At 38.3% G+C, this 14,024-nt stretch overlaps 1 protein-coding gene across 31 annotated transcripts in view; it reads right to left on the bottom strand.

Annotated features, from left to right (window-relative positions):
* Positions 1–522: 522 nt before the first annotated feature.
* SLMAP (sarcolemma associated protein) overlaps positions 523–14,024 on the bottom strand; it is an 84,344-nt gene continuing 70,842 nt past the window's right edge. For 17 of the 31 annotated variants that reach the window (XM_082288802.1, XM_082288809.1, XM_082288831.1 and 14 more), the window contains 4 exons: positions 13,564–13,681; positions 13,082–13,253; positions 11,529–11,663; positions 523–6,993 (listed from right to left, as the gene is read on the bottom strand). In XM_082288802.1, coding sequence (XP_082144928.1) covers positions 6,904–6,993; positions 11,529–11,663; positions 13,082–13,253; positions 13,564–13,681 — 515 coding nt within the window. In that variant the 3' untranslated portion in view covers positions 523–6,903. Of the gene's footprint in view, positions 6,994–7,993; positions 8,084–11,528; positions 11,664–13,081; positions 13,254–13,563; positions 13,682–14,024 lie in introns of all 31 variants that reach the window. The other 14 variants (XM_082288824.1, XM_082288811.1, XM_082288827.1 and 11 more) reach the window with 1 other exon arrangement.

The raw sequence follows: 14,024 nt of genomic DNA, 5'->3' as shown, positions 1-14,024 counted from the left end.
CAAACCACACAGTCTCCAAACAGTGAGGAGACTTTCCTTCCTCAAACTTGCTGAAAACTGTGTGAGTGACTCAGTGAATGTGCTTCTCTTGAATCAGCACTGAAACAGAGCTCCAGAACTCCCTCTGATTTACAGTGCAGATAAAAGACTGTAGAACTGTTGGTCTTCTTAAAGGATGATCCATGACTGATCCCCTGAGGATGTCTCACCACTAAACCCATGTAACTCTTGCACAAACCAAGGTTGCATTCCTACCCCGTGTTCCAGCCCTTCTCTCCCTGGGTTCAGACCTGTTGGAGCCCGGCTTTACCATGTCACACAGAGGAGGGAAGGTCATGTGGCTGCAAATCCCACTTGCACAAAGTAAACAGGTAAATAGATTCCAATTTTAAAGTAAGTTTTAATTGATTCATTAATTAGTAACTTGTTTTCTAGCACAGTAAAGCAAGTGGAGCAGGTTCAGAAGTTGTGGAGTGCTGAAATTTGGAGTTAGGCTGAATGAAAGACTATGTACAATGCAAATCAGCTTTCTGTTGTGATGTAAATTTATTCTCATAATTTTTACCATTTATTCATCCCAGAAGACATATTGCATATTTGGAACATTTTTAAAGTAAGAGCCACTATATTCAAGACAAGAAGTAGTTTTGTCACATCAAAACTGATGACATACTCAATAAAATTATTTTCCAGAGCAAGAACTCCTTACAAGAAATATAAATAGAATATAAACTTCATAAATGATCTAGCATGAAAAGATTAAAATAGTAAATCCATTCCATACTGAAGGCAGTACTTTACCACTCATAGTGTGTGTGCGGAATTTCTAAAAAAAAAAAATCCATGTCCCAACAGTGGGTACTGAAACAAATACCGGTAAGCTTTTGGTTAAATTTTATTCCCATAGAACAAAATCAATTGATGACTTCACCCTTTTGTCTCAAATACTAACACAATCAGGTAATAAAACATTGCTTTTAGTTTAACTCGGGCTTTGGAATTGCTCATCAGACACGATGAAGGGATGACACGCTTTGGCAGCACATCGGCTTTTTCAATGTCTCACCTGATGTAACACAAGAATTACCTCTCCCTGCCAGCATCTCCATTACCACAGCTGAGAACCATTTACCCAAGAATCTCAGCTACATCCCCACTCCCTCTCATGGCTGCTAAACACCAGTGACCATGTCCTGTTCCACCACTTGTAAGCGCAATCTCAGAGCAGCACAGACACACATCCACATCCCTCAGAGCTGAGACACATCCAGCTCTGGGAATGATGCTCACTGAGCACACTGAGAAACTCAGTCATGTCAACAACGTCCAATTTGAAATGCTTAGAGAGGGAAGTGTCAGTAATGTGCAAACAACATGACGGGGCTGAGGGAAGAGAGTAAAATGTCTGATCCTGAGAAAAGGACTGGCTTTGCTTCACTCTAAGATGTAAGCAAATCATAGAACAACCTGTGGGAAGCAATCAGCAAAAAATTCAAGAATGTCAAAGCATTTAGAAAATAAAATTCCCCTTTCAAAAGTTTTTTTTTTAAAAATGAGTTTATTAGTGTTATTAAACCAAGACTTCTGTAAATCCTGACATTCCAATAAAAGTGATCACTACACTACTACCACTGTAACTAATAATGCAGGTTACAGAACAGCTCTCTGTTTGTAAAAACTAAGTGAAGGAATTATTCTATGAATATTTTCCCTATTGTGCTTCAGGAATCAGATTTTGTCTCACTGCTGTTCAACAGTGTATGATCAATAGTCCCAAATACAGCTTCAGGAGTCATCTCTGTAAAACCTGAAGGGAAAAAAACCCTTCCAGTGCTGTGCTGAAGAGTCATGGGAACAGGTTGCTGCCTGGGCCTGCTACCTACAGTGGTTTTTACCAAACAATATTGCAAAGTCAGATACCACTGGGTGCACCTCATACTGGGGTGATGTAAGGAATACATGGATTTGATTAACACAGTTAAAATCTAGAAGCTAGAAGTCAGTGAATCCTGAAACAAAGTTCTGGTAGACAGTAAACCAGGAATACCAGAGTAGGATATAAAGCTTATTGTCTATTTATTTATATGATGTTAGTAAGGTAATAACTGTAAGGACATGTTCTATTCTGGCATCTACTCTTCAAAAAAGAACACTCAGAAAATAAAAAATTGTTTAAAAAGCTGACAACAAAAACTAGAGGGATGAAGAAAAAAATTAAGAAATTCAATTCATTGATATAAAGTAAGATTGGAGGGTATGATCATGGTATGTCAAATCCGTGGATGAGGACAACATTTGCAGCAGAAGAACATCCTCCAAGAGAGATGTATTGGAGTCCAATTTTTGGAAGCCAAAGCAAGATGAACTCAAAGACAGGGTTGGGGTTTGGTTTGGGTTTTTTCTGAGAGGACAGTAGTTGCTCACATACCTTATCTACAGAGGTGACTGATCCTTTATCTGAAGTTCTTACAGCAAGAATTTTTTTTTTTCTAACAGATACTGAACTTCTTGACATTCTGCTGCTTATGATGAAATCAGTCTGAAGTTTTATGACTGTGATATCCTGATTAGTGATCAGATGAGTTCCCCTTACCTTTACAAATGGGGACTTGGGCCTGTAATGTCCCTTCCCATTGAAACCTGTGTTTCAATTGCTGATTTACCTCCTACTGCTGGGAGCCTTTAGTCACACACTGGCAGCACCCAGCTTTGAAAGCAGCAATGGGTGCAGCCCCTCTCTTCCAAGCAGAACAACTTGGCTCTGTGGACAAACCTCTGCTCACTTGCAACAAGTTGGTACAAAGTAAAAACCCAGGAAAGCAACCTCTCCCCCCACCCCACTACTGCAGCCCAATTCCCCATGAAAGAAGGAGGAATTCTGTGTTCATAAGCACGTGCAAAGAGGGACTGGGATGAGCAAATGAGCTGGATCTGGGGAATTGAATGCAGCTGTTTGCAGGAAGCAGTCACCCTTCAAACAGACCCAGAGGTATATGCAAGAGAGAAGGAAAGAATATGGCTTCTAATTCTTTTATATGATCAATTGCTATTATTAATGGAGACTCAACATTTTGAGACAGTTGCTAATGAAACACTAATGGTGGATGAACAGCCAGAGGGGAGAAAAGGCCCCTGGTGAAACCTGGCCAGCCCCACTTGCAGAGCCAGTGCAAAGGACAGTGGCTTCCCAAAAGCCATAGTGGTGACCTGGTGTTTTAAAGCACTCAGATGCTGCTGGTGGAATGAATTTGGCAGTGGATTTGTCATGGAGAAGATTCAAGCCAAAGAAATGATTCTTGCAAGTGGCAGAACCCTATGGATTAAGGCAGGAGACATTCAAAATCTTACATAAAGCACACAGAAATCTGGAACAGGTAACATACTTCAGAAGACTTGATTAGAAAAATAAGTTAGGGATATACCCCAAAAATATGTGCACAGGTGATTGATTACCTTTGCTTCAGCCATCAGTCATTTGATACTAATTCTCACTGTTTTATGAGAACTCTTGCAATATATTGTGCAGGCTCACAATTCTCCATTTAGCACCAAAAAATCCAGACATTCTGCAAAAAGGATGAGGCTAAGACTCCAGAAGAACACATTTAATTCAGCTACAAGGAACAGGAAAATCACACTGTATTTTTCACATATTTATATTTTTAAATAAAAGGCCTGCTATTGTAGTCCCCACACAGGTAGAATTCTTTTAGAATTTAAAAAAGATGCCTCAGTCAAGACTCCACGACAAATCTGAAGAACTGTTCAGATAGTCTAAGATTTATACTAAATCTTCCAAATTGAACTAGCAACTGATAAAACAACTCTCTGAGGAGCTTTGCTACTATGAGGAACCTTTTTAAAACCTCAAACTTCAGTGCAAGCTCAGAGCACTTGTTTTACAAGTGGAGCATCTCACACGTGTGAAAACACTGCTCATTACAGTAACTCCAAGGCTTAGCTAATCAAGCCTCACAAAAGAAAGAACCTAAATTTGAATTTAAAAGAGCACACACACTTACCATTAAAAAAAGCAATAAAAAAACCTAGAAAGGTTTGTGCAAGGAGTCCTTGCAAAATAACTCCACTTGCTGTTTTAGTATCGAAGCACTGAAGAACAGCAGCTTCCCAGTTACCCAACCCTTCTCCAGGGATTCTTGCAACAAAAGAGTGAACTGTGCATTTTAGCTCATTCCTTATCATTTTGAACATGCAAATGTCAAGAACTCCTGGAAAAGGCACTGCATTAGGTATACTTGTAAGCACAAACCCCCATGCAATGTGTACTATGCACCTGTGTATATATAATATAAATATGCATACATGCACATAATGAAATTAGAAATATTTCTGCTTTAATACAGCCATGTTGGGCCTCTAACTGCAGCTCTCTGATGCTCTAAAGATTTCTGAAAACACAACACTTGTCTTTAATACAAGGACAAACTTAAGCCCCAGGCAGCACTGCTGCAGTGCAGGGTCCCCCCGGCTGCTCCCAGGGAACCTGGCACTTCCCTGCTGCCAGCAGGGAGGGACCCCAGCTCCACCAGGCTCCACCTCCTCAAGCCACCTCGACATGCTACTAGCAGGGAGGAGGGAAGAGAATCCACTGCACAAGAAACAGTAGCTGAAAGAAGGACAAATGGGCAGTTTGAGATGCTAAAGAGTGAGGAGGCAGCATCAGGTTCCCTTCCCCCAGCAGGGCTTTCCTCTATGGCCCAGGACCTGCAGCCACTGCTCCTCCCATCTCAGCACCACTGCCACTGGCACATCCACCCTGCAGCTCGAACACCTTTTCCTCCTCCATGGCAATATGCTCCCAAGCCTTCCATGGTTCTCTCCTACCCCATTTCCTTCTGAAAACCACAGACAGACGGATCAGCTAGACCAAAACTTAAACCAGTGCAAATGTGAAATAAAAGGGAAAAAAAAAAGTCTTTTGCTCTTACTGGACATGCTGCAGACATTGTGCCTAGTAACTGTGGCAATATCTAGTGCAAAAGAAACTTAGCATGAATCTCTTGTTTTCAAATGACATTCAACTCAAACATGCATAGGGAGAGTAAAGTTATTTTATTAAATCATGCACATCACGTGTGTTAGTGCAAATAGTTTAATCTGTACTCCAGAAATTCTATTGTATTTTTATATCTTTACAAAATAGATTTAAAACAATTATTTACTTTAAAAAATGTAATTCTGAAGTTAAGCATTTCAGAACAATATTTGCAATAACCTATATACAAGAGGTACTAAGTACCACTGGCATACGAGTGTTCTGTGGTTGGGTGGCTTCCTGCAACTGAAAAGGATGAAATGAACAAACTAAATGACAACAGTTATTTTCTACAAAGTCACTTGTGGACTATTTTCTCCAACTAATAATCCTCCCATTAGCAAATCCCATGTAACTTAAGATAGAACCTTTAATTAAAGGACAATGACCCTTAAAACCTCACAAAGTAAATTATATGCTAAATTTCTATTTAAATATTTAAACTATCTGTCGATTGCCATAACACTCTTTAAAGCCAATTGAATTGCTGAGATTACCTCCCTATTTTGAAGTTTCCTTTAGCAGAGCCATTTTACTTTACCATTCTTTAACATATTATTTAAGTCTTTAATAAACCTTTTTGACAGAACTGCTGAGCTGAACAAGACAACTACTGTCTACATTTAATTCAGCACTAACTACAGTGATTCCCACCAAGAGTCAGCAAATAGCAATGGTTATAGTACTTAGATAAGGAAAATAAACTTTGTAATGGGGACCACTGCATCATACTTACAGCCATGTGATAAGGATCCACAAAATTTTACTACCAAATTAAAATCATCTTCACCTGACAATACTTCATCAGGCATATGATTCCAATTTCGTAGTATTTTATGTATCTAGATTTTCTCAGCTGATCACAGACGTACTGTAGCAGTTCTCTTAATAAAGTTACGTCCACAAAAGCTTATTCTAAAGAGCTTCTCCAGCTCAAGTCAGAAAGTATCAAATGACTGAAAAAATAAACTGATACATGTGATATGTGAGAAGGTATTCATACTTTTAAAGAATGTATCTCTTTAAATATATGAAATTTAATAAATTACATTCAAACTAAAGTTAACGTAAGTTGAACCACTGCACTATGTCCATCAAATGACCAAGTACTTGCTCCCAGAAACACCTTAGTTCACTCAAGAACACACACATGCTTACACTCGCACACGCGCACACTAAATACTTTAGGCTGGTCTTCACCATCAGTATCTCTATCTCTTTAAGGCTGGACATGAATTGTGTTTATTCCCAAAACCCATTAATAAAGCAATCCTTAGGAAAGAAAAATACACTTCCTTCGAAAGGCGTGGTAAGAGAAGTTTTCTTAAGTCTTGTTCCCAACAGCTCAGTGACTAACAGCAAGTAAAATGATACACTAGTTTAAAAAAAAATAGATCATACTGAAAGGCACTGAGCACACTGCATCTGTTTCCCAAGTATCTGCAAGGTTACTTGGCTTGGATGTCCAAATCAGTTATCTTCTTCTTAAATCTAGCAATCAGATTCTAAAGTCAGTGTCCACAACCCTAGCCGTTATAAATAATTTGGTACCAAGAAGCCTACTTTAGGCCACCATTATAGTATTCAGAATCCCAACATACTAATTTAAAACTTGCATGAAGTTGTAAGCAAAAATATTGCTCACAGTATGATGAATCACAATTTTATTCCCTCTTTATAGACAGATACATTTTATACAATTTAAAGCAAATGACCCTACTGCTGTTCTCACGCAGAGCTGTGCTGTATTAAGAGGTAAAAAGGAAGAGAATTAATCTGTTTTCCCTCAGTATATGAATGTTGCCAGCTTCTAAAGGGAGGACGGTGTATGGATTCAACAACAGTTCTCATGGAGAAGCTCTGGTTAGGCCTGGGTACAGCACCACGGCTGTTACAGCAACCAAAGCTGCCATCACAGGCATCCAAGGCCATTGTCTCTGTGTGGAGAGAAAAAAGAAATCAATATCATATTTGTTCTAATTCATACTAATCAGTTTACCTCGTGGTTCCTGCAAGTCCTGAGTACCTGTTGACAGGCATCACTACAGTGTTACCCACGAGCCCTGCTGCAGGCTAGTCCTGACTTGGAGCACCACAGCACACCACGTTCCTCTAGCACAGGGAACTCCACACCTCTTCATGACTGAGGATCGTCTGGAGGACTTTTGGCAGCTCCGTATTTCCAGGTATGTTATTGTACACACCTCAGAGAAATGTGCCACTGAACATGCGAGGGCTTGAGATGCTTAAAACACGGCTTGCGCCAAGTCAAGGCTAGGCACAAGTTTATGCACATCTTTTAACTTTTGACCGTTTAAATCCAGGTCTGTGTAGCAGATCCTAACATCATTTTTAACAGATTGTCACAATATTGCATGACAACAATGGCATTTTAAGAGGAGGACACACTGAGAGACAAGAGAAAATGCAAGCTGAGAGTTCAGAATACAAACCAACCACCTATTTCTTGTCTTTTTTTCCATCTTTCCATCAGCAATAGTGAGAAAAATTAAAGTGTTTAGAGCCAGAGAGGAATTTCTTAGTCCATAGATAGGAACCAAAGCTTGTTGAATTTTATTATTAGAGGCAAACTCTTCATTTTTCATAGTTAATTAAGCAATGAAGTTTTCTTACAAGCCCTAGCATCGCGCAAAAGGCAGCCCATTTGCTAAGGACAAACGGAGACCGAGTTAGAAGAGGCACGTTCAAGCACCAGTGAGAACAAAATTAATTGTTAGAATTAAAGAAATCACAGAGATGTTAAATGATTAGTGGATTGCTCAGCTCGTCAGTGTCAACAGAATGGCATATTAAATGAAGGGTTTGCTTCAGGTAAAGAAATACCTGTGAGCATTTCACCATGCACTATTTGATACAGAAATGGCACAAACAGGTGAGAGGGACAAACATACATTGACTGAACAGTAGTGCTTGTACCTTTCGCTACCACAATGGGCCGTAACACCAATACAGGAAAGCCAGGATTAGGCCGATGAATACGGCTGGGACGGGTTGTAATATGGAAGGCTAAAGAAGGGAAGGGATATTAAAAATCACTTTGTGCTATAAATCAATCAGGTAAAGATGATTTAGAGAGGGGAAAATAAGTCAGTAAGTTTTGTTTTAATTGAAATGTATTAAAGACGTCTAACACATTACAGTATTATCTAATCTGGTATACAAAGTTAGTACACCATTCTACTCAAATGAACAGGGATGTTTAAAAATAAAGGGAAGTAAGCAGAAAATGTTCCAAGAAACCTCTTGTCACAACTTGGAATTTAGCACCTGAAAACGATACAAATCTTAAACGATTTGCCTGTATCTTATTTGTAGCTAGTTTTAGTTTTTCTAAGTGAGAGGAAATCCCATCTGGATTTCTTGAGAGACAGACTCACACCAAAAACTGGATTTTTCAGCTACTTCATTCCTTGCTAGTTAGCCTTTTCCATCTTCCATCACCAGCCTCCGGAAAAACAATCTTTTTCCTCCATTAGTGAATCAATTACAGATATGTGCACAGGCAAACCCAGTAGTTCAGACATTTCTGTGAGATTGTAACATGACTGTACAATCCACACTCAGTTACTAAAAAGCAGAGAAGCACATTTCCATCAGAGATAACACAGAGCTCAGCATCTCTGCCAGGTCAGCAGCCTTGTGACCAAACGGAATTCTGAAAATTGATCAAATGCTGCAGCTGGGCCAAACCAGCAGCTGGCCAGACTGCAGGGTTCAAACAGCTTATGGCCTCCTCAGAACCATCCACACGTTTTCTCAGCTATGTTGAATTCATGTAAACTACTGCACATTCTGGATGAACAGCCTCTATCTGTGATATGATAAATTAAACGCAAAAATGGACCTAAATGCTTTTTAAGCTGTCCTTGGAAGACATCTGCTTTCTCTGTATCCTACTCTATATATTTGTGCACACACAAAGACAAACAGAGGTTAAGGTCAAACCATGCCAAATATTTTTGAAACTGTTTGTGCTGAAGCTACCTTGATTTTGTTCAGTCAAATAAATACACAAATGATAAATTCATGCTTAACTTTTCTAAAACATTGTAACTAATAAGTAAAATCTCATCCTGTTATGAATTTATAGGAATCACTTATTCATAGAACCTCCAATATGGTTCAAAACACAGGAATAATAGAAGGTATTCTAGTCTTGTTCAATTAATTTTTTTTCAATCAAGGCAAATACTTAACAGAAAAATTATGTGTCACTATTGAAGTTTTTTTCATGCAGGATTATTTTTGTGTCATGGGTGCCACGAATCACAGTGCCACCTTCCCACAGAAAGCAGAAATGATCACAGCAGTGTTCAAAAAAGTGCCAGAGGTTTAAATCAACCAGAGCAGCTGATGTTCCAAACCATTCACATCATTAAATCTGTCACGTAAAGCGCATCAGGAAGTAACCAGTGACTACAAGCATGCAAGCACAAGTAGTACACCACACTGCTAAGCATTTCAAAAACACAACACTGCAAATTTTTTTTTTAAAGTAAAACTTAAATATTAAAACTTAATATTTAAATGATATCCCAAATGGAGTACAGAAGCCTTGTCTTTTCTAACATTTGTTGGTTCACTGAACAATTCAATAGATTTTTTTTGTAAGTTATACACATTCTTGGCAAATGAAACCGATGATAAATATTCATCATATTCAATGAGATCACCTCCAAATGATTAGATTTTTCTCTCACAAACTTATTAATACATAATAAAGCTCCCTCTTGTCAAGGAGCATGTAACTAGGTGCTTCAATAAAATTGTGCATATTTTATTAGAATATGAACATATGCAAACTCAGACACAGATGGGCTGCAAAAAGGAACAAATCCCACAGTGGGAAGTCACTTTCTGTCCTCGGAAATGAAGTAGCAGATAATGATTCCAGCATAAGGGGGCAATGGTACTTGAAAAATTTGACCTTGGAACTCAGCCCAGTATCCATGATGTTTGAAACAATCCCCAAGATGGATATGTTTTACATTACTGACTGTGAGTAATGTTTGGTGAGCAGAGTTTGCCCTTATATGGAGGATGCTCTTCATCACACCCTGACCTCCAGGTTTCGACTGTCACAATGAACTCCTCTTATGCAAGCAGATTTTGGCAACTGCCATGGCTCCTGCTTTCATTTAAATACTCACCTTTAATTCTTCCTAAAATTTCCTTTTAGCTTTTCCACTTTCATCAGGTGCTCCAATTTCCTTCACAGTATTTCAACCCTTTACTATCCCCCTTTTTCCACTGATCATTTTGATTCTGAGGTTAATGTTTTTAACAGAGCAGAAAATCTCACATTCACAATTATTTATTCAGTGTGATCTCTTCCATTAAAATGGGGTGGGGTTTTTGTCTAGTTATTTTTGACTTCTGCTTTAAGTAAGTCAAGTAACTCAGCATTATCTGAGCACTGCAGAAAAATTCTAAGCAAGAATCAGGTTCCAAGAGGATTATGAAATCATATCCCTGAAAATATGGCTGAAAAAAAGTGAGAAATGCTTTGAATTCTTTACATCTTTGACAGCTCTATACTGTTCGAGGTTTATATTCAAGAATTGATTATGGTAAGGATATTAATACAAACTTCTGGCATCCAGCTGATTTTAGAGGATGGGATCTGTAAAACTTTCTTTGTAGTCAGATAAACAGTTTGCTAAAGTCTGTTACAGAGCATTTATTATCCTCCTGTTTTGTACTGTGCATTACAGTGTTCACCCTGCACTGAGCACAGAGGCAGTACAGGTAGACAAAAACAGCCCTCCCAGTATAGAAAGGGACCTAAAATAAGGCTGTGGCCACCTTATAATGCGTCTGCCACACCCTTAATGTTTGGAACATTTCAGAATCTCAGTAAAATAAAAAGCTGTCTCCAGCTGGGAACTCAGTTCTAATGATACAACCTCTCAAATAAATTGCAACAGAAAACAGTATTTTCATTAGTGAATAGAAAGGACAGCTCAACTTTACTGTTTAAAGAATGAGCCCATGAGAGATAACCATGGTTAAGAAGCATAAGCAAGAGTAAGGAAGGAGCATCCATTGTAATAAATACTAATAAAATAAGAGCAGCTTGAAAAAGTTTGCTCAATTCATTTGGATACAGGTTTCTCAGCTTTTACCCCTGTATCACTCTTTGAAATCAGAAAATTTTACTTAGTTCTGATTCACTAGTATTTAAGCCACATGTTTTCAAGAGAGCAGATATCTAAGGACATACTTAAAACTGTCAAGCACCTGTAAGTTTAGCTTTCATGCATAATTGTAACAGTGTAATAATCTGCAAATCTGCACAGGTAGGACCAGAATGGAATTTTGCATAATATGGTATACAGCTGGCTTTTTTTTTAAAGTCCATCCTTTTCTCTTTGACTCTTCCGTATTACTTCAATCAACAGGATTGCCAGTGTCATAACCTGACTTCCCCACACATTTGGTACAGACTTACGTTGTTTCCTTTTTCTTGTAGCAGCTTCAGGTTTTCTTTACATTGTTTGAGCTCTTCCGTGAGTGACTGGTTTTGTTGTTCAGCCACCTCAAACTTTGCCTTCAGCTCTGAGAGCACAGTCTGTGTTCTTTCATACTAAAGACAAAGAGAGAACAATCTGTGGACCCCTGGACACCCAACACATGCTGACAGCTTAGCACACAGCTTCCTTTTCTGTCATCTGCCTAGACTAACTCGTCTTGCATCAGTGCACTCTCTTTCCACAAAAGCAGGGTAGAATTTAGATTTTCTTTTCTTCTAAATTAAATTTTTTTGCCCAGCTTGGCAGGGCTAGGATTACTAAACCCAAGGAAATACAAAGTAAATGCTAAGCCTTAATTAATCTCTCATACCAGTTATTTATTATCATATTGGAACAGACTGTAAAAACTACAAATAAAAAACAAGAAAGTGGGGAACAAGGAGTCCTTCACATCTGAATAGTGGTCTTACATCTAGGCTGCATCTTAAATACCTACACCCCTCCAATAGGTGCAAAAATAAACACTCTGTATGAAGTAAATCAAACCCTCTTCCCACACAGCAAATTCAAACCTAACAGCAAGGCAGGCATTAGAAAAATATTATGCCTTGTTACTGTCAAGCCATAACCCTCAGTGTGGGTCAAGAATAAACAGTACTGGGTGAATGTGACATGTTCCTACAAAATGGGTAGCTTTTTTTTTTTCAAATCCACATCCCATTTATTCTATTCCAGCAGTCCTCCTGACTGGGCTTAGTAAGGACAGAACCAATGACTTTCAGTACTGGCACTCACCCCAAATTTAGAAGATGCGGCATCTTTACAAATACTTATCTGATTACAAAACAGAGATTAAGATAACTGGGATTTTCAAATTCTGAGAATTGTAAGGAATGTAACATGGATGAATTTATCACAAATCAAACAAAAGGATGGCAAAAGAAACTAAGAGCAGTGGCAGGGGATACACTCAAACTGCTCACAAAGAGGGAAGGAGTAAGTGTTGGAGACTATGGCCTTCCTCCAGACATAATCTTTAGAGGCCAGGCAGATTAAATACATGCTCAGAATGCTGGCTCTTCCTTAGGCACTTACAAATCCACTAAGATAAAAGGAGATCTTTGTAAAGAATGTGTAGTCCCATCGTCAAATAAAAGAGTTCAAATCTAACCAGGAAGATCAGACTGTAAAAAAGAATTAATTTTGACTCATAACAGCTAAAGAAACTCTGGATCATGATGTTCATGAAGACTCTGAGTAACGATTTACCTGTCTGAACAGCTTAAAAGTAAATCATTACAGCAATGCATGAAAGGAAGGTTTAGGAAGTTCCCAAAGAACACATGTTTTTAGCTGAAGTCTTCCTTTTTAGATTTGACTCCCAGTTTATATTTTCTTAGCTACCATTTAAACTGCTTGCAATAAACATAAGAAATAAATTCATTACCAGAAAACTTTCTCTTTTCATTTAGCTTAAAAACTTCAGCCATTGAGCATTAAATTCTTGCAAAATGGAAATGTTTCATGTTACCTCTTTCTGAAAATCTTTTGCTTGACTCTCAGCTTCACTGAGTTGAGTTTTCAAACTGGCTGCATACCGTTGATGTTTTTCTCTCAAAGATCCCATCTGATTTTCAAGTTCCTTTCGAGACATTTCAAGAACACTTATATCGCTGGTCAGTGCTAAACTCTGCTTCTGAGAGCTGAAAAACAAATCCAATTGATTCCTTATGCATTTTAAATTTACATAAACACTTTTCATCCTTGAAAGCTTAACACACTGGTTTTAACATGGAAATGTCAGCTTAGAGCAATCATAGACGTACAGACCATTATCGTTTCCCTGTACAAAGAAAGTGCTGACACAAAAGGCTGGCCATGGTCTTGCTTTTAAATATATGTCCCCAGCTTGCTGTGTATAACTAACATTTAGTACCTCTTTTGGGAGAAAAAACCAACAACAAAACTCTTCAGCTGCTGAGGTACCTCCCAGACAAACCATTGTGTCCTTACCTAGAAAGCTCCTTCTCTTGTCGCTGAAGTTCAGATGTAAGAGAAGTATTTTCCTTTCTCAGTTTAACACATTCAGCTTCCAGAGCAATCCACTCTGCCTTCAACTTCTCAAGTTCACCTGCAATGAATAAATTTAATTCAATTAAGTAAAATTATTTCATGACTGCTTCAAGTAACACCAGCTAATAAATGCAGGAAAAGCTGCTATCGGTTGTAAATCTCAAATATACTTATCATATCACATGAATTCTCTCATGAGCACCTGTAAAACATTACAGTATCTTCTACTATTACGAGGTTTATGACCCATTACCAGAGAAGTTATTTTCTTCATTAAAGCTTTTTCTAAGGTACAAAGAAATAGAAAACAGTCTTTTTATAGGTCAATTCTAGTATTTTAGAAACAGTGGTAGAAATGCATATTTCAAGAAAATTATTTCCAAGGCTTGAAAATAGCAAGA

Source organism: Coloeus monedula, assembly GCF_965178545.1.
Source record: "Coloeus monedula genome assembly, chromosome: 11".
Lineage (NCBI taxonomy): Eukaryota > Metazoa > Chordata > Aves > Passeriformes > Corvidae > Coloeus > Coloeus monedula.
This window is presented reverse-complemented; position numbering and strand designations above follow the sequence as displayed.